This window comes from Xenopus tropicalis, chromosome 4, assembly GCF_000004195.4.
Source record: "Xenopus tropicalis strain Nigerian chromosome 4, UCB_Xtro_10.0, whole genome shotgun sequence".
Lineage (NCBI taxonomy): Eukaryota > Metazoa > Chordata > Amphibia > Anura > Pipidae > Xenopus > Xenopus tropicalis.
The window spans coordinates 115,536,874-115,554,905 of record NC_030680.2 but is presented as its reverse complement, the minus strand read 5'-3'; the positions used below and the strand labels follow the sequence as shown (position 1 = coordinate 115,554,905).

The 18,032-nt window shown below is 41.2% G+C and overlaps 1 protein-coding gene across 2 annotated transcripts; it reads left to right on the top strand.

Annotated features, from left to right (window-relative positions):
* Positions 1-61: 61 nt before the first annotated feature.
* Positions 62-10,451, top strand: foxred2 (FAD-dependent oxidoreductase domain containing 2). Of its 2 annotated transcripts, none has more exon segments than NM_001126926.1 (9): positions 62-128; positions 1,953-2,464; positions 2,860-3,111; positions 4,578-4,859; positions 5,860-6,026; positions 6,796-6,961; positions 7,446-7,690; positions 8,598-8,768; positions 9,517-10,449. In NM_001126926.1, coding segments are annotated over 8 exon segments (1,989 nt in total). In that variant the 5' UTR covers positions 62-128; positions 1,953-1,961; the 3' UTR covers positions 9,720-10,449.
* Positions 10,452-18,032: the final 7,581 nt, after the last annotated feature.

Below are 18,032 nucleotides of genomic sequence, written 5' to 3'. Positions count from 1 at the left end.
CTGCCTGTCTATCCCCTGCTCAGACTCTATGGTGCCTCTGAATGTACGAGCTCCTGGGCATCTCGGTTTCTGTCCCAGCTCTCTGATTACTGATGCCAAAGACTTGCATATAATGTGTGAGTGTGAGGGTAAGTGGCTTCCAATGTATGTTGTGCCTCTTTGTATTTCTTTATATACGTTATGTAATCTAATATTTTATAGGCTTGATTTGGATAAGCTGTCCGGGCTTGATACTGATATGCTGAATGTACTACCACAGTTTGTAAGTGCAGTGTTTTATTGAATAAATGTGAATTATTTGATTTGGCTCTATGAGAAGCATTCCCCTATTTCTCTCTATAAGTTTATAGCTATCTGTAGTTGCACCAATCATATTGAGGAGGCTGCGCCCATATTATCACGCTTATTGGGATTTGGAATTGATTCTAATTGCAGAATACTTATTTGGGTTTTGCTTCAGGCTGCTGAGGACTTATTATTATTATTAACATTTATTTATAAAGCGCCAACATATTCCGCAGCGCTGTACAATAAGTGGGTTTCATACATTGGACATACAGAGTGACATATAAAGCAATCAGTAACCGATACAAGAGGTGAAGAGAGCCCTGCCCAAAAGAGCTTACAATCTACAAAAGGACTTGTTGTTGGACTCACTTTTTCACACACAACGATTAGCGCCCATTTAGTTTTTGGTGAAAGGGCCCACGACCCCACTCTGTGTGGCCTCCCCCCACCTGTCTGGCTGCTTTGATGGTTTACCCTTGTGTAAACTTTTAATGGTATCAGTACTGAGATTAACTGGCCCCCTGCATGGTTTGCACCTCAGATTCAGGCTGTAATCCCCCTGTATTGTTGAAAAATGTAATCCCCTGTGTTGTTCACACCTTTTAATCCCTGCATTGTTCACCCCCTGCAGTGTTCACACCTCAGGCTTGGGCTGTAATCACCCACATTTTTCACTTGTTCACACCTTAGACATTGTATGTACTGCATGGACTATGCTGCCTGTGTGCATGGCACACACAGGCAGGATAGGGCAGGCAGAGTATGGCACACACAGGCAGCATAGGGCAAACAGAGTATGGCACACACAGGCAGCATAGGCAGGCAGAGTATGGCACACACAGGCAGCATAGGGCAGGCAGAGTATGGCACACACAGGCAGCATAGGGCAGGCAGAGTATGGCACACACAGGCAGCATAGGGCAGGCAGAGTATGGCACACACAGGCAGCATAGGGCAAACAGAGTATGGCACACACAGGCAGCATAGGCAGGCAGAGTATGGCACACACAGGCAGCATAGGGCAGGCACAGTATGGCACACTCAGGCAGCATAGGGCAGGCAGAGTATGGCACCACAGGCACCGTAAAGTGTGTGTGCCATACTCTGCCTGCCCTATGCTGCTTGTGGGAGGTGAACCTGGCAGGGGTTTGTTCTGGGAGTTTGTTAACAGTTGGAAATAGACATTAAATGGTCCCTAAAGTGTATGTATATAGGTATGTATGTCCTGGGGGTTGCTGTGCTATCACAGGGGAGGAGGAAGCATGTGGATTTAAGGGTGTATCTTAATATGACATAATATAATTCTTTCACATATGAATGATGGTTGATATCCCCACAGTGAGGACCAAGCATTTGGGTTTTTGCTGCACTACCACCATTGTGATAAAATAGGTGTGGTTGAAGTGGGTGTGGTTTAAAAAGGGGAGTGGTCAAAACTGGCTTCCATTATCGGCCCTCCACCATGTATGCTAGAGAAATTCCGTCCCTCGGCACCACAGAAGTTTTAAACTATTGCACCTGTGAAAGAGAATACAGTTATTTTTAGTATTAGACACAATATGTCCATAAACAAACATTTGTCCCAGCAAATATGTCACACTTTTCAAATACTTTTAATCGTGTTTTATGTGTTTATTTTGCCTTCATTGTATTCTCTCATTCAGCATACAGACATGCCATGGATACAGCTTATACCACTACTGCTCTTCTTGACATCCTCATCCCTTACATCCAGTTTAGTCACCCATGATTACTGTGTGCTTGGTGCTGGTCCAGGAGGACTACAGATTGCAAGGTTCTTGGAAGATTCTGGAAGAGACTATGTTGTTCTGGAGCGCAATCAGGTCCCTGGTAGCTTCTTCGTTCAGTACCCCAGGCACCGCAAGCTGATCAGTATTAACAAAAGATTCACAGGGAGAAGAAACACTGAGTTTAACCTCAGACATGACTGGAACTCGTTACTTAGTCCGAATGGCCACTTACGATTTGGCCACTACTCCAAAGAGTTCTTTCCCCATGCTGATGACATGATAAAATACCTGAAGGATTACAGTATTGGTATGAATGTGCACTATGGAGCCAATATCAGCCTTGTTAGAATAGAACCCAGTGATAAGGCATGGAATGGTCATTACTTTTTTCTGACTGATCAGTCTAGGATGGAATTTCGCTGCAAGTAAGATCTCTTTTTATTTCTTGTATGCTGCTACTATTTTATTTCTTTCTTCCAGTAATTTATTGGCTGAAGGACAGATTTCAGCATCACATATCGTCATGCACTTGGGACATTCACTTAGCCAGAAATTGATTATTTTCTATTAAAGTCTAAATTTTTCAGTAGTTAGAGGTTCAGTTACCCACCCTATACTCAAAAAGGGGTTGTGGGAGCACTCCAAGGCTAAATAAAGTATACAAATACAATGGAAGTGCAACTGATCTGGCCAAATTAACTACAAACCCACCCTATACTGCCTGTTCTCCCAGACCACCCAGGTATAGATTTTCCATATTTTTGTGTTATTTGAAATTAAAGATAATCATCTAATAATAATTATTTGATTTGTTTTGTAGTGTTCTTTTAGTGGCTTCTGGCTTATCTCTACCAAACCTGGTGGACTTTCCTGGTTCAGAGTATGTGGAAGGATATGAGACGGTATCTGTTGAACCTCAGAACTTTACAGGACAGAGTGTATTGATTCTGGGCCGAGGAAACTCTGCCTTTGAAACAGCTGAGAATATTCTGGGACACACTAACTTCATACATATGCTGGGCCGTTCCAGGGTCCGCCTTTCCTGGGCCACCCATTATGTGGGAGATCTTAGGTAAGGGCAGCAGAGCTAGTAATTCAAAATACAAAATTACACACAGGGAGGACAAGTGATATAATAAATAAATATATATATGTATATATATATATATATATATATATATAAGTGCCATGTGGTATGAGACACAGTAGGAAGGAGGTCCCTGCCCCTTAGAGCTTACAATCAAAACAGAGTAGTGGTTCCCAAACTTTAGGGCAGGCCACCAGGCTAGCATGGGAGCCTAGCCTCAAGGCTATTGGTTATAATGCTTATTTTCTGTTTCGGATATTTTTAAAAGCCTATCTTGAAATTCAATTAGACAAGATTTGGGTGAATAGTTATTTAATATCCTATATCTTAATGAAACTATGACTAAATGCCTGATACAGCAATGTTTTCATAAATGTTATCATTGTTATGAACTAAACAGAGCCCTGGTCAAATGTTGGGCCACAAAGGGGCACTTGAACTGAATTAGTCCAAAAACCTGTTGTTAAAAGAGTCTGTGAGCCCTGCCCCTCTTACAAAATGTTTTCAGGGTAACACAAGAGAGTGTAAATTTAAACATAATTCTTTAGTGGTAAAAAATACACTGTGATAAGCAAAACCATTACATTTCCACTGACAAAATAGTTACTATTAACAAGATTAAGCACAATACTAAAGTCAGTAACACCAAAAATGAGTGTTTGAAAGTAATTAAAGTATAATGTACTGTTACCCTGCACTGCTAAACGTTGTGTGTTTGCTACAGAAACAGTACTACAGTTTATATAAATAAGCTGCTGTGTAACCATGGGGTCAGCCATTCAGGCTGGAAAAAAGGAGAAAAGGCACAGGTTACATAGCAGATAACAGATAAGCTCTGTAGAAAATAATGGGGCTTTATCTGTTATCTGCTAAGTAACCTGTGCCTTTTCTCCTTTGAATGGCTGTTCCCGTGGCTACACAGCAGCTTTGTTTATGTAAACTATATCATGTTGCAATTAAACCTATACTGAAAAGTTGAAAGGATATGTATAACTACATTGCACTAAGAACCGGGTATTTATCATATAGGCAGAAAAATTTCCCTTAGCCTGCCAGTGGACAGTTCCCCTCACTTCTGATATGTGCTAAAAGGACAATGGTGCCTAGGACAGCACTCGCTCCTAATGCAGCCCTGGTACAGAGATGTAGTGCAAGTTGACCCTGGCTGGAGTATAAATGATGAAGGCTAGCACAGTAATGGTTTTTATGTATATAACCATACAATCTAGAACTGGGATTGATAGGTCTAAGCTTTTATGTGCACAGGCTAGGTTACTAATACGTTTCTACTTGGCTCAGAAATTATATGTTAAATAATAGAAAGATCTCTGTATGGCCTTTGTCAGCTGGACATTGTTGTGCCTCTTCTATCCCAGCAGCATTTGGAGTAGATCATCTTATCATCAGTCCACACTTCTATTTATATGTATTTTGCTCTTTTTCAACAACAGAGCTATTAACAATGGTCTTCTAGACACATACCAGCTTAAATCACTGGATGGCCTGCTGGAGGGTGACCTGGAGGACCTGGCATTAGTCCGGGATGGGGACGGAAAGCTGTATGTGACTCACAAGCACTACCTAAAGAAGAGCATAGACAACACAAGAAATCAAACTAACTCTCATTCCCATGGCATGCCGCAGGATTATATGGATAATTTTGCAGCCCGTGATCCATATGATCGAGTGATTCGATGTTTGGGGTGGAAATTTGACTTCTCCATCTTTGACAGGTAGGGGAAAAGTTTATTTTTTTAAGACATTTGAAACTAAATGGAATTGGTGGAAATGAATCATTCTAAACATTTTAACCTATTTTCTACAAAAATACACTGACACATTTACTCATAAATAACATCCTGCCTAGAGGTGCTCAAGGAACAAACATTATACAGATAAGCAGGTACCACCTTAGCCAAATAAAACCTCATTTTAACAGGTCACTTTCCTGATATCAGTTAAACAATACCAAGGCATCACACTAGCTGTCTAGTGCATTTTCCTTTCTACTGTCTTTTTTTTACTGAATCACTTCCCCTTTACTTTTAGTCTGGAACACATTGGGAGTGCACACAAAAACTTCATGAGTAGTGCTAGTTTGTACTAGACCATCATATAGTCTGGGTCATGTATGAATAAAAATGTCCTGCTAGTGTAACATTGTGCAACAGGTACAACATTTTTCTATAATTGTATTGCTTACTTTGACATTTCAGTTACTATTTTTTAGCAGACACATTGGGAGTCAAGACCTGGGGTAGAAGTACAAGCTTGCTAACAGGTGAAAGAGGGCATCCCTTACACTAATGCCAGACATATAAACGCAGGCCAATAATCATTTCCTACGCTAGCTATCAGCCTTTCCCTGTGTCTGCACCTGTAGCAACTGCGTCATAATACTTTCACTTGAAATTACTTTGAACATTTTCAATAATATATATTGGGAATGCATTTCTTCCCTTACTCAGAAAATGAGTTCTCAGTTGAGATCTCCTTTATCTCCCCATTCTTTCTCTGACTGTTTCCAGAATTGGGTGAGTCAATATAGCAGAAACCACCTGATTAACTGACCTAAAGGGGAAATGGCCTGTTATATGGTTTTAAGTCCAATGGACAACAGGCCTGTGCCTCAGCCTCTCTCTGCCTGCACTGTCTAACATAAGACGTGTCAAGCAGTTTGATCTTGCCAATGGTCAGCTTGATAAAACTTGTCATTTTTCTACTTCTTTTTAGTTCTGTCAAGCTAAAGGCAGCATCTAGACAAAGGTCTAAATATCCTTTGTTAAAGGCCAACTATGAAGCAATGTATACTAGAGGACTGTTTGTAGTTGGCACTGCCAGTCACAGCATTGACTTCCGTAAATCTGCTGGTGGATTCATCCATGGCTTCCGTTATACTGGTGAGTTACTCATTTCCCTGGCTCGCTCTTTCTTCTTTAGCTTGCAGTTGGGCAGAATGCAAAATCCTATCAATATGACCCAGATTGAATTTTAGCACTCTGTTAACACTGTCAGAGTCACTTATGTATAAGTGCAGTCTCACTAAAATGGACACAAATATTACACATTTGACACCATTCATTACAGTAACTTGTATCCAAACAGGCTCTTTCAGGTACTTCCATTTAGTTGTTCTGAGTGTCATTACATCCACAATTTATCTTCTAATGAATCATGTGCCAGTAGCCTATTGACTTTGAGAACTCTGGAGCTACCGCTATGTTCAGGGTGGTGGTAGCTTCAGCATTTCCACGGTGGGTTGAGTCAATAATTAATCAATTAATTTCACAAATTAAAACTTTTTAGGGTCCATTCTAACTGCCAAAGCACCACCAGGATTTGTTCCGGTATTCCAGTGGGACTGTCCAACGCTGGATGTAGACATTGGTATTCTTAGACAATTTGCAACTGGCGTTTAATTTCTATATTCCTTCTAATATTACACGTTCAATTAAAGTTTGTAAAATGATATTAAATGTTTACTGACATACATTAACTACTTCCTATTTAGTCCATTCGGTAATTATTAGTGTATATCAACAAAAGAATTTCACTATAAAAATGCTATAACAGGCAGTGTTTTTTTCCTTCTCTCTTTTTTCTGGGTAATGTTCATTTAATGCATTGGCATTTAAGCCACAAAATGATAGTGTACGTATTGTTTCTTAGCTCGATCAGTCCATCGCCTCCTGGAGCAGCGTTACCACCACATTCCTTGGAAAGCCTCTCATCACCCAATCTCCCAACTGCTCAATGTCCTTCTGAAACGCATGAATGAAGCATCAGGTCTCTACCAGATGTTTGGAGTCTTGGCTGATGTAATTCTACTTGGAGAGTGAGTAAAGATTTACTTTAAAGGGCAATATACACATGTTTTCAATATAAGCTCAATAAATAGTGCTTTCATCTTACTCTTGAGCACTCCTCCTTCTTCCAATTATAGGATGGCAAGAAAGTAGAATATAAACATTATTTTTCCAAGTTAAAACCCCATGTATAATGAACTCCTTATGCATAAACATGAGATTACAGGCAGCAATTGGGTTAAGAAACTGGCTCACTTATGCAGAGCACATTATCTCACTTTTTACTTGGAGGGGGGTGTAGGAAGGGTAAAAACAATTATGTATTTTGTGCAGTATGAGCACCAAACTACTATTGCAGCCCCAAGTTGCCCTGCATATAATGATTTCACATTATTCATTTTTTACATGGCTTTTAGCAGAGGACAGTATATGTAAATAAATGTAATATATACAATCTAATTTGTCACAGACATCCATTAATATGATTTTTCCATATACTCCTGTTTATTTCAGGGACTCAAACGACTTTGAATACTTGGAGGAGGTGCCTGCAGGAATTCTCCCCATGTTAGAGGAGAGCACAGGAAGAAAGGTTAAGGACACAGGGCTGTTTGTTCTGATGATGGAATATGGAAAGAACTTTTCTGGCCCAGATAAAGATGTCTTCCACTATAACCGTGCAATTGGAGAGGCAGGTGAAGCCTGGCGCTCCAACTTCCTGCATCCTGTGGTGTATTACTACAACAAACTACCATCAGGTAATGGCCACGGGCGCATTTTCTCATGTGCAAGACATACAGCATCTGTGTACCAAGGGTAGGGGTGACACAGGTTATCTAACTGGATGTTACTCTAAATATAAAACAACAATTTAGCCAGTTAAATTAAAATGACATGCTGACTGTGGATCACTCTAATTTTAATGCAGGGATCCCTAACCTTATTTTCTCGTAAGGCACCCTAAAATTTGGCATCTCCGAAGCACTTTTTTTCAAGCTTGTGTGGCTCACCAACACTTCTTACATATAAGGGCTGTGGTTGGCTACTTGGTAGTTCCATGTGTTGTTGGCCCGCAGGAGGCTCTGCTTGGAGTAAAACTATGTTTCTGTGCTTCCAAAGTTTGTCTTCAAGTTAGAAATGTTAAAATTGGCACCTACTTTGAGGCCACTGGGAGCAACATCAAAGAGGGAGGTGAGCAACATGCTGCTCGTGAGCCACTGGTTGGGGATCACTGGCATAATGTTTAATTTTTACATTGTGGAGGTATGGTTAGCAAAGGGTGAATTCACCAAAAGAGTACTTGAATGGAACATAATGGCCAGATACAGCCCTCTGAAGATATTAGTGGCCCACAGACAGATTTTACTAATTATCCTATTTAAATAATAATTTATGCACTTTGGAAACGTTTTGCTTGCTGTCCTGGGATTTGCATTAAAATGAGTAAGCTAGTTTTATTATTTTATATTAGATTAAACTAGGTGATTTGTTATGGTACAGTTGCTCTGATATGGCTTCCCTCCTGCGTGACCCAAAAACTGGAAGGTGGTGGTTGTGACTGTGATAATATCTTGTTTGTATTATGAGCTGCTCTAACTAGTGTTAGGCCAGGGAGTCTGGCAGCCTAATCCTTCCTGTTTTTTCTCTTTCTCACCCTAACCAAAGAGCAAGAAATGAAACTCCGCCCAGAGGACTGGCCTCTACCACGGCCTGTGCGGTTACACCATGTTGTAGAGGATTTCCTTACAGACTGGACCGGACCAAATTCCCATGTCCTGCCTCTCCGTCGCTTTCTGGAAAATTGCCTTCTCACTGACCTCAGGGCATTCTATGCAGGTAACCCTGATTGCGCAATAAGAAACAGTAGATAAGTGCACTTGAAATATCATCAACTTTATACCTGGCCTCCTTCTGATTATTTTATTTTTTTATCAATGGCCACCTGCAGTCCTATTGGGGCTTTATTTAAGTAGGCACAGTGCAGAAGTAAAGGCAAATTTTGGCATATTGTAATTTACCAACAGTTCTTTATGTGAAGGAGTGCTACCAAAGTGTCCGAAAGATCTTCTAAGATCAGAGAGAAGAGAACATTAAAATGCCCCAGACAAACAGATACATACATTAGCAACTTATGCTTATCAGTTTCTCGACCCTGTGTGTACAGTATCCTGTACAGCAGTTATGTATCCCTAATGATAGCAGTCTCGAGCAATGGAAAACTAATAGTTTGCTATTTGGTGAAAGGTGTAAAAAGTTCTTTCCACCTGTTACCTATCTAAATAATTCAATCCCAGAGGGATTCCATATACTGATGAGAGGGTTGTTTAACTATGGAAATCTTTATACAGTACAATCACATAGTACAGCTGTAGAGGCTACACATAGGGGTTTTCAACGTCCTCTGGATGAACCTTGAGTACCATGTTACTATGCATGTATTATAGTGTTAAATGTATACTTTGCTGGGAATCATCATTATCATCATCAATCATCAAGTATGGATAAAAAAAAATGGAAAGGAAAAGAAATAGGTACAAAATTGGAGCTATTTATACAGGACTAACATGGCTTTTTTTTCTTGTAGAATCCTGCTTCCTCTTTACCTTAACACAGAAAAAAGTGCCAATCTTCTGTCAGCAGGGGTATCTCCAGAACCAGGGACTTGTGGGTACTGAGCAGCTAAGGCAGCATGCAAAGGATGCAGGACTTCTAGAGGATTATACAGGGATCTATCAAAGGACATGGGGTGAAAAGCCAAAACACATGGGTGAAAAGGATGAACTTTGAAACTTAAACAGCCTTCCTTTAAGTTTTACTGTCCAGAGTGCCATATTATTGTCACAGTGTCACAATGACCAGAAGAAACTATCATTAGCAATTTATGACTTTTGAACTCTTGAGTTAACATTGTCTTGTTTAGGCATATATTTATAAAATGCAGAACACATACTCCACTGCAAAAAAATTTCCAGGTCCAACTCCCTCCATGCAAAAAAATCTGCGGAGTTGCAATTTCTCATGTGTCATTCATGGGCTCCCTATACAGAGGAAGCAGACCCAGTACCAAATCCCTCCCCAATGGTTTTAATAGCACCTTACGTGAAAACTGGTGCTCCTGTTTAGCTGAAAACTGCACTGGCCTGCTGTATTTTTGTACAAGCACCATGTTGCAACCCTTATTCCTTTTTCATTCTCCAGTGGCCCCAGGCCAGCTGAACTCTCTGAACTATCTTGAAACGGCCTGGGGTACAAGTTAAGCATATAATCATTTGGGGGTGCCTAGCTTTTGCCTCCCCCCCAGTGATTATTACTGTACTTCTCCTGTAATTGCATTAAGAGTTTATATCCAACAATACAAGAACAATTATACAGTGCTACAAAAATAACATCTTAGGGTGTTTATATTTTGGGTGTTGAAACCCTGTGTCCATGTTTTTACTTTTTATTATATTTTTATGAAAAATGTTCTGTAAAGTGTTTGTATATGTATGTTATTATAATTTCTTGTCACACCCTTTATGACCCTGGTCATTTATCAATTGCAAACATAATAGCAGAGAAAATGAATTATGTGCAGCAAAAGGGGTTAAATCCATGTCCTATTTCTGCATAGCCTTCTGTTAATCATTCCTTCCGTGATGCTGTGACAACAGGGTTGGACTGGGGGGTACAGGGCCCACAGGGGCTTTTGCCTCGGTATAGTGCCCTGTGGGGATGGATCCTGGTGTCCCGGCAGCCCAGTCCCTGTGTGACAATCACAGTGCCAGGAGCAATATCTGCGAAAACGATGTTTCATGTGATTATATCGGCGCATGTATGGCCAGCTTTAGAATTACACTTATCAGTGCTGTAACTAACATACAGAAGAGCCCATGACCTGAATGGGGCTTGGGAATTGATCTTATTAAGCTACTCATACTATGTATGCAATCAGATGTCACAACAAACAGAGTGTGTGAAACAAAAATGGCTATAACCTGCATTCCTGAAAAATTAGCTAGGAGCCCAGTACAGTTCACTCTCTGTTGTCTTTATTGGAAAATACTGTGAAATAGATCCCTGTGTTTTAACAGATAACTGGAGCACTCTTATCAGGGCAAATACCTGTGAGTCATGGTGCTAACTGTAACCTGGGACAGTGACATGACTGAATAACCTTACTATATCACTAAACAACTGTAACTTTGCCACTCTCAGTAAACCATACCTTTGGTTTTGTTTGTTCATATATTGCAATATACTTCAAGCTGGCCAACTACATCAACGTCATCCACGATCTGGCCAGTCCTACACTCACTTGTATCTGATTCATTAAAAATTCTACTGCTTCAATATACATTTAATAACCTTGCTTTCAAGGTTAAAACCCCCAAATGGTTGCTCTTTTATTGGCTTCACTCAGGCCCGGATATGTGGGCAGGGGGCATGCTGGCCGCATCGCCACTGGGCGAGGAATTTTTACAGCTGTCCTCAGCTGGCCCTGACATTTGGTGAGAGGGGTTGTGAGTGGCCAGGAGGGGGTGTGGTCAAAGATTGGGTGCAAGCAACGTGTCTAGGGAGAGTAATTGGTTGACTGGCGCTGGATGAGAGTAATTGTGTATGGAGGAGGGGGGGGCAGGGGCAAGCAGTGGCCATGGGGTGCAAAATAGATGGGAGGGGTCGGATGCCCAGAATGTCATATATATAGGTAATGGGTGAGTGCAAGGGACCTCTTGTTGCTGTCTAATATATATATATATATATATATAGTAATAAGCAGTGTCAGCACTCCCAGGGTTTCATGATAATATCCAAAAGGAGACACATTGGTAGATGCAAATACTGGTGAGTTTTATTGTTCCTACGTTTCGGTTCCCCACTGGTTCCCTGATGAAGGTTCCAGTGGGGAACCGAAACGTAGGAACAATAAAACTCACCAGTATTTGCATCTACCAATGTGTCTCCTTTTGGATATTATCATGAAACCCTGGGAGTGCTGACACTGCTTATTACTATTTTACAACTCCCGCTCTGGCACCCAGGTATTGTAAGGAACTTTTTTGGAGTGCTCCCCATTGTGGATTTTATATACAGTGGCTTGCAAAAGTATTCGGCCCCCTTGAACTTTTCCACATTTTGTCACATTACAGCCACAAACATGAATCAATTTTATTGGAATTCCACGTGAAAGACCAATACAAAGTGGTGTACACGTGAGAAGTGGAACGAAAATCATACATGATTCCAAACATTTTTTACAAATAAATAACTGCAAAGTGGGGTGTGCGTAATTATTCAGCCCCCTGAGTCAATACTTTGTAGAACCACCTTTTGCTGCAATTACAGCTGCCAGTCTTTTAGGGTATGTCTCTACCAGCTTTGCACATCTAGAGACTGAAATCCTTGCCCATTCTTCTTTGCAAAACAGCTCCAGCTCAGTCAGAGTAGATGGACAGCGTTTGTGAACAGCAGTTTGCAGATCTTGCCACAGATTCTCGATTGGATTTAGATCTGGACTGTGACTGGGCCATTCTAACACATGGATATGTTTTGTTTTAAACCATTCCATTGTTGCCCTGGCTTTATGTTTAGGGTCGTTGTCCTGCTGGAAGGTGAACCTCCGCCCCAGTCTCAAGTCTTTTGCAGACTCCAAGAGGTTTTCTTCCAAGATTGCCCTGTATTTGGCTCCATCCATCTTCCCATCAACTCTGACCAGCTTCCCTGTCCCTGCTGAAGAGAAGCACCCCCAGAGCATGATGCTGCCACCACCATATTTGACAGTGGGGATGGTGTGTTCAGAGTGATGTGCAGTGTTAGTTTTCCGCCACACATAGCGTTTTGCATTTTGGCCAAAAAGTTCCATTTTGGTCTCATCTGACCAGAGCACCTTCTTCCACATGTTTGCTGTATCCCCCACTTGGCTTGTGGCAAACAGCAAACGGGACTTCTTATGGTTTTCTGTTAACAATGGCTTTCTTCTTGCCACTCTTCCATAAAGGCCAACTTTGTGCAGTGCACGACTAATAGTTGTCCTATGGACAGATTCCCCCACCTGAGCTGTAGATCTCTGCAGCTCCCCCAGAGTCACCATGGGCCTCTTGGCTGCATTTCTGATCCGCGTTCTCCTTGTTCAGCCTGTGAGTTTAGGTGGACGGCCTTGTCTTGGTAGGTTTACAGTTGTGCCATACTCCTTCCATTTCTGAATGATCGGTGGAACAGTGCTCCGTGGGATGTTCAAGGCTTTGGAAATCTTTTTGTAGCCTAAGCCTGCTTTAAATTTCTCAATAACTTTATCCCTGACCTGTCTGGTGTGTTCTTTGGACTTCATGGTGTTGTTGCTCCCAATATTCTCTCAGACAACCTCTGAGGCCGTCACAGAGCAGCTGTATTTGTACTGACATTAGATTACACACAGGGGCACTCTATTTAGTCATTAGCACTCATCAGGCAATGTCTATGGGCAACTGACTGCACTCAGACCAAAGGGGGCTGAATAATTACGCACACCCCACTTTGCAGTTATTTATTTGTAAAAAATGTTTGGAATCATGTATGACTTTCGTTCCACTTCTCACGTGTACACCACTTTGTATTGGTCTTTCACGTGGAATTCCAATAGAATTGATTCATGTTTGTGGCTGTAATGTGACAAAATGTGGAAAAGTTCAAGGGGGCCGAATACTTTTGCAAGCCACTATATATATATACAGTGGTGTGAAAAACTATTTGCCCCCTTCCTGATTTCTTATTCTTTTGCATGTTTGTCACACTTAAATGTTTCTGCTCATCAAAAACCGTTAACTATTAGTCAAAGATAACATAATTGAACACAAAATGCAGTTTTTAAATGAAGGTTTACGTTATTAAGGGAGAAAAAAAACTCCAAATCTACTTGGCCCTGTGTGAAAAAGTGATTGCCCCCCTTGTTAAAAAATAACTTATCAAATTCAATTTTCAATTTCAATATCAATTTCTGTAGTCACCCCCAGGCCTGATTACTGCCACACCTGTTTCAATCAAGAAATCACTTAAATAGGAGCTACCTGACACAGAGAAGTAGACCAAAAGCACCTCAAAAGCTAGACATCATGCCAAGATCCAAAGAAATTCAGGAACAAATGAGAACAAAAGTAATTGAGATCTATCAGTCTGGTAAAGGTTATAAAGCCATTTCTAAAGCTTTGGGACTCCAGCGAACCACAGTGAGAGCCATTATCCACAAATGGCAAAAACATAGAACAGTGGTGAACCTTCCCAGGAGTGGCCGGCCGACCAAAATTACCCCAAGAGCGCAGAGACAACTCATCCGAGAGGCCACAAAAGACCCCAGGACAACATCTAAAGAACTGCAGGCCTCACTTGCCTCAATTAAGGTCAGTGTTGACGACTCCACCATAAGAAAGAGACTGGGCAAAAACGGCCTGCATGGCAGATTTCCAAGGCGCAAACCACTTTTAAGCAAAAAGAACATTATGGCTCGTCTCAATTTTGCTAAAAAACATCTCAATGATTGCCAAGACTTTTGGGAAAATATCTTGTGGACCGACGAGACAAAAGTTGAACTTTTTGGAAGGTGCGTGCCCCGTTACATCTGGCGTAAAAGTAACACAGCATTTCAGAAAAAGAACATCATACCAACAGTAAAATATGGTGGCGGTAGTGGGATGGTCTGGGGTTGTTTTGCTGCTTCAGGACCTGGAAGGCTTGCTGTGATAGATGGAACCATGAATTCTACTGTCTACCAAAAAATCCTGAAGGAGAATGTCCTGCCATCTGTTCGTCAACTCAAGCTGAAGCGATCTTGGGTGCTACAGCAGGACAATGACCCAAAACAAACCAGCAAATCCACCTCTGAATGGCTGAAGAAAAACAAAATGAAGACTTTGGAGTGGCCTAGTCAAAGTCCTGACCTGAATCCTATTGAGATGTTGTGGCATGACCTTAAAAAGGCGGTTCATGCTAGAAAACCCTCAAATAAAGCTGAATTACAACAATTCTGCAAAGATGAGTGGGCCAAAATTCCTCCAGAGCGCTGTAAAAGACTCGTTGCAAGTTATCGTAAACGCTTGATTGCAGTTATTGCTGCTAAGGGTGGCCCAACCAGTTATTATGTTCAGGGGGCAATTACTTTTTCACACAGGGCCATGTAGGTTTGGATTTTTTTTCTCCCTAAATAATAAAAACCCTCATTTAAAAACTGCATTTTGTGTTTACTTGTGTTATCTTTGACTAATAGTTAAATGTGTTTGATGATCAGAAACATTTTGTGTGACAAACATGCAAAAGAATAAGAAATCAGGAAGGGGGCAAATAGTTTTTCACACCACTGTATATATATATATATATATATATGATAACTATATATATATATTATAACCAATGCTTAGTGATGGAATATCTGTCACATGACTCACTGAAAAGTAAGTATTATAACAAATAATATACCTTGTGTTTAAAATATACAGCCACACCAATGTTTAGAAGCAAAAGAATAGGTAAAATAAGTGGGGGTGCCAAGGCACTCCCCAGTTATAATCATAAAGTGAGACTCCCCAGGTCAGCACTGCCTTTTTTTTTTTTTATAAAATGATCTGGCACAGGGTTCATTATGCAGAGTGGCCCTCTGTCAACCAGGGAAAGTTCAGTACAGAAATCCTTTGGCAATGTCTGTACATATGTGCACCAGGCCCATCCTGCCAATGTGTGGATTCTGGCAACTGCCATAGGGGCTACTGTAAGATGCCATAGACAGTCACTATTTATTGGGCCTGTTTGGGCTTCTGTGTACTCTGCGTTCTGTGTACTACCACCATGAGGAGGCTCCTGTGATGCCCCTCTTGCCCCCAGTGCTTACCTTTCCTGCACTGGAAGGGGGTCTGGCGAGATGCATCAAAACTTTAAACTTGGCTTTTAAATTTAGCATGAACAGATTTTTGCTATCCCTGGTAACTGTAGGCATATTGCCTCAACTGGCTTTCATGGCAGCAGCGCCCCTGCATGTACTTGCAATACCAGGGTGTATTTTAAATCCCAGTCCAGACCTGGTCTTTGTTCAGTGCAGAGGAGCATTGGGAAGAACAGGGCTGTGGCATGCACTGCTGGAATTGTCCAGTGTGTTTTTTAAAACCCAGTAATTATAATCACTGGGGGGTTTGGCACTCCCAGTAATTTTACCTTTCCTTCTCATGGGTAACAAATCTCTTTAAAATACCTTACCCTTGGTGTCAGTGTGAATTGCTGACTGTAAAACCTATGAATCCCATTCCCACCAGTAAATGCAGGAGAAGGCAATTTCCATGGTTACATGATTTATATGTTTTACCACTGACTATTCCCACAGACACCCGTGCCATGGTATTTTCAAGAGATTTGTGGCCCACGAAAAGGAAAGGTCACTGTTGCAGGTGCCAATATTTCTTGTCTGCCATTACCCTAAAATAGTATTCTCTGTACCCTCTGGGCACATAATACTATACAATTGAGCAGTGATTCCCAACCAGTTGCTTGTGAGCAGCAGTGGTTGCTCCCAGTGGCCTCAAAGTAGGTGCCTATTTTTAAATTTCTGGCTTGGAGACAAGTTTTGGAAACACCGAGACACAGTTTTACTCCAAGAAGAGCCTCCTGCAGGCCAGCAGTCCACATGGGGCTACCAAATAGCCAATCACAGCCCTTATTTGGCACCCTCAAGGCACTTTTTTCATACTTGTGTGGCTCACCAACACTTTTTTACAAGCTCACAAGTAAAAAATGTTGGAGATCCCTACATTAGAGCAAAGATATCCAATATCTAGTCTACAAATAGCAGAACGCTAGCTTCCAGTGTGGCTGCTGGAAATGGTAGTATTAACCTTTGTGACACTAAAGAAAATGGAACATAAGTAAGTGTATTTACTTGTGGGTTCTACAGTGATACTGTTTACTAACAAAGCCACATACAGCAGACATTGAACACAGGGCCACCATCAGGGCTGTACTGGGGGAGCCCCATGGCAGAAACACAGCAAGAGGGGCAAAGCTTGCAGTGGTGGGCAGGGTTTTGGAATAATGGGGTGTGGCTGGTATGGATCAGTGGTGTCAACATACATCAAAGGGCCTTTTCTTCCATTCAGTGGGGCCCTAGCCTACTTGTTGTCAGTGCCCATCTCCCAGAAGGCCCAGGTGACCGGTGACCTCCTCCTAGTTGCCTTTTGGCAGCACTGTTAACACTATAAACACAAAACTATGCTTAAGCAATAAGACCGGTTATTTTTTTTTTAAAAAAAAAACTCTTATTGCTGCTACGTGAGGTCTCTACATAACCATGAATGCTTCCATAACAACATGTCACTGCGTTAGCAAGTAATGCAGGATATTCTAGTCAAATAATGCCATGTCTCTATGAGGACTTGTTATATATATGAGCTTTTGAAATCTGAGATTCTGAGATTCCTTTTGTGTCACATGATGAGAAAGGTCACTAAAATCATAATGCCTTGGTGTAGGATTCTGTTTACAAGTGCTGATTCAGCAGGAGGCTGCAGGATTTAACACAAACACCAAGCACTCTCACTAAACAACAAGAGGGACTTAACAGTGGCACTTGGTTCATTCCCCAGATGTATAAAAACAAACTCTGAATACTTTTAAAGAATGTACAGTACGATATGTCTTGCATTCAGCATTAGTTATTGGGGAGTTTGGCATCTGCAGTTTGCTGCTTAAAAATGCTTTTTATAGGCAAATTAATGTTAACTAGGCCAGATATATTTTACATTACTCCCTAATGTATAGTAATCCCGTTTCAACTATAGAGGATGACATGTATCATCATGTTAAAAAAGCAAGTTTACCTATTATTGAATGCTATTGAGTTGAAGCTGCTAATTTTGCCCGGGCATGTTTAGGGTCATCTGCTGGAGAAACAGGCAGGAAATAAATGTTTTTAGACTTTGCTTTCATCCACACTACTGTATACAGTATATATACATACACAATAAACGCACCTAAGAACCCAATAACATACCTCCCAACATTTTGAATACGGAAAGAGGGACAAAAACAAATGGTGTGCGCAGCGTGGCAATTTTTTTGACCACACCCCCTAAATACCACTCCAATTTGACTAAATTTGGCAGGTTATTT

What these genes read in the sequence shown, in the direction of transcription:
- foxred2 (XM_018092927.2), top strand. Translation starts at nt 239, where the DNA reads ATGCTGAATGTACTACCACAGTTT. An exon ending in CATTATGTGGGAGATCTTAG is followed by an intron (nt 3,112 to 4,577) that starts GTAAGGGCAGCA and finishes TTTCAACAACAG; the next exon opens with AGCTATTAACAATGGTCTTC. An exon ending in CCTCAGGGCATTCTATGCAG is followed by an intron (nt 8,769 to 9,516) that starts GTAACCCTGATT and finishes TTTTTCTTGTAG; the next exon opens with AATCCTGCTTCCTCTTTACC.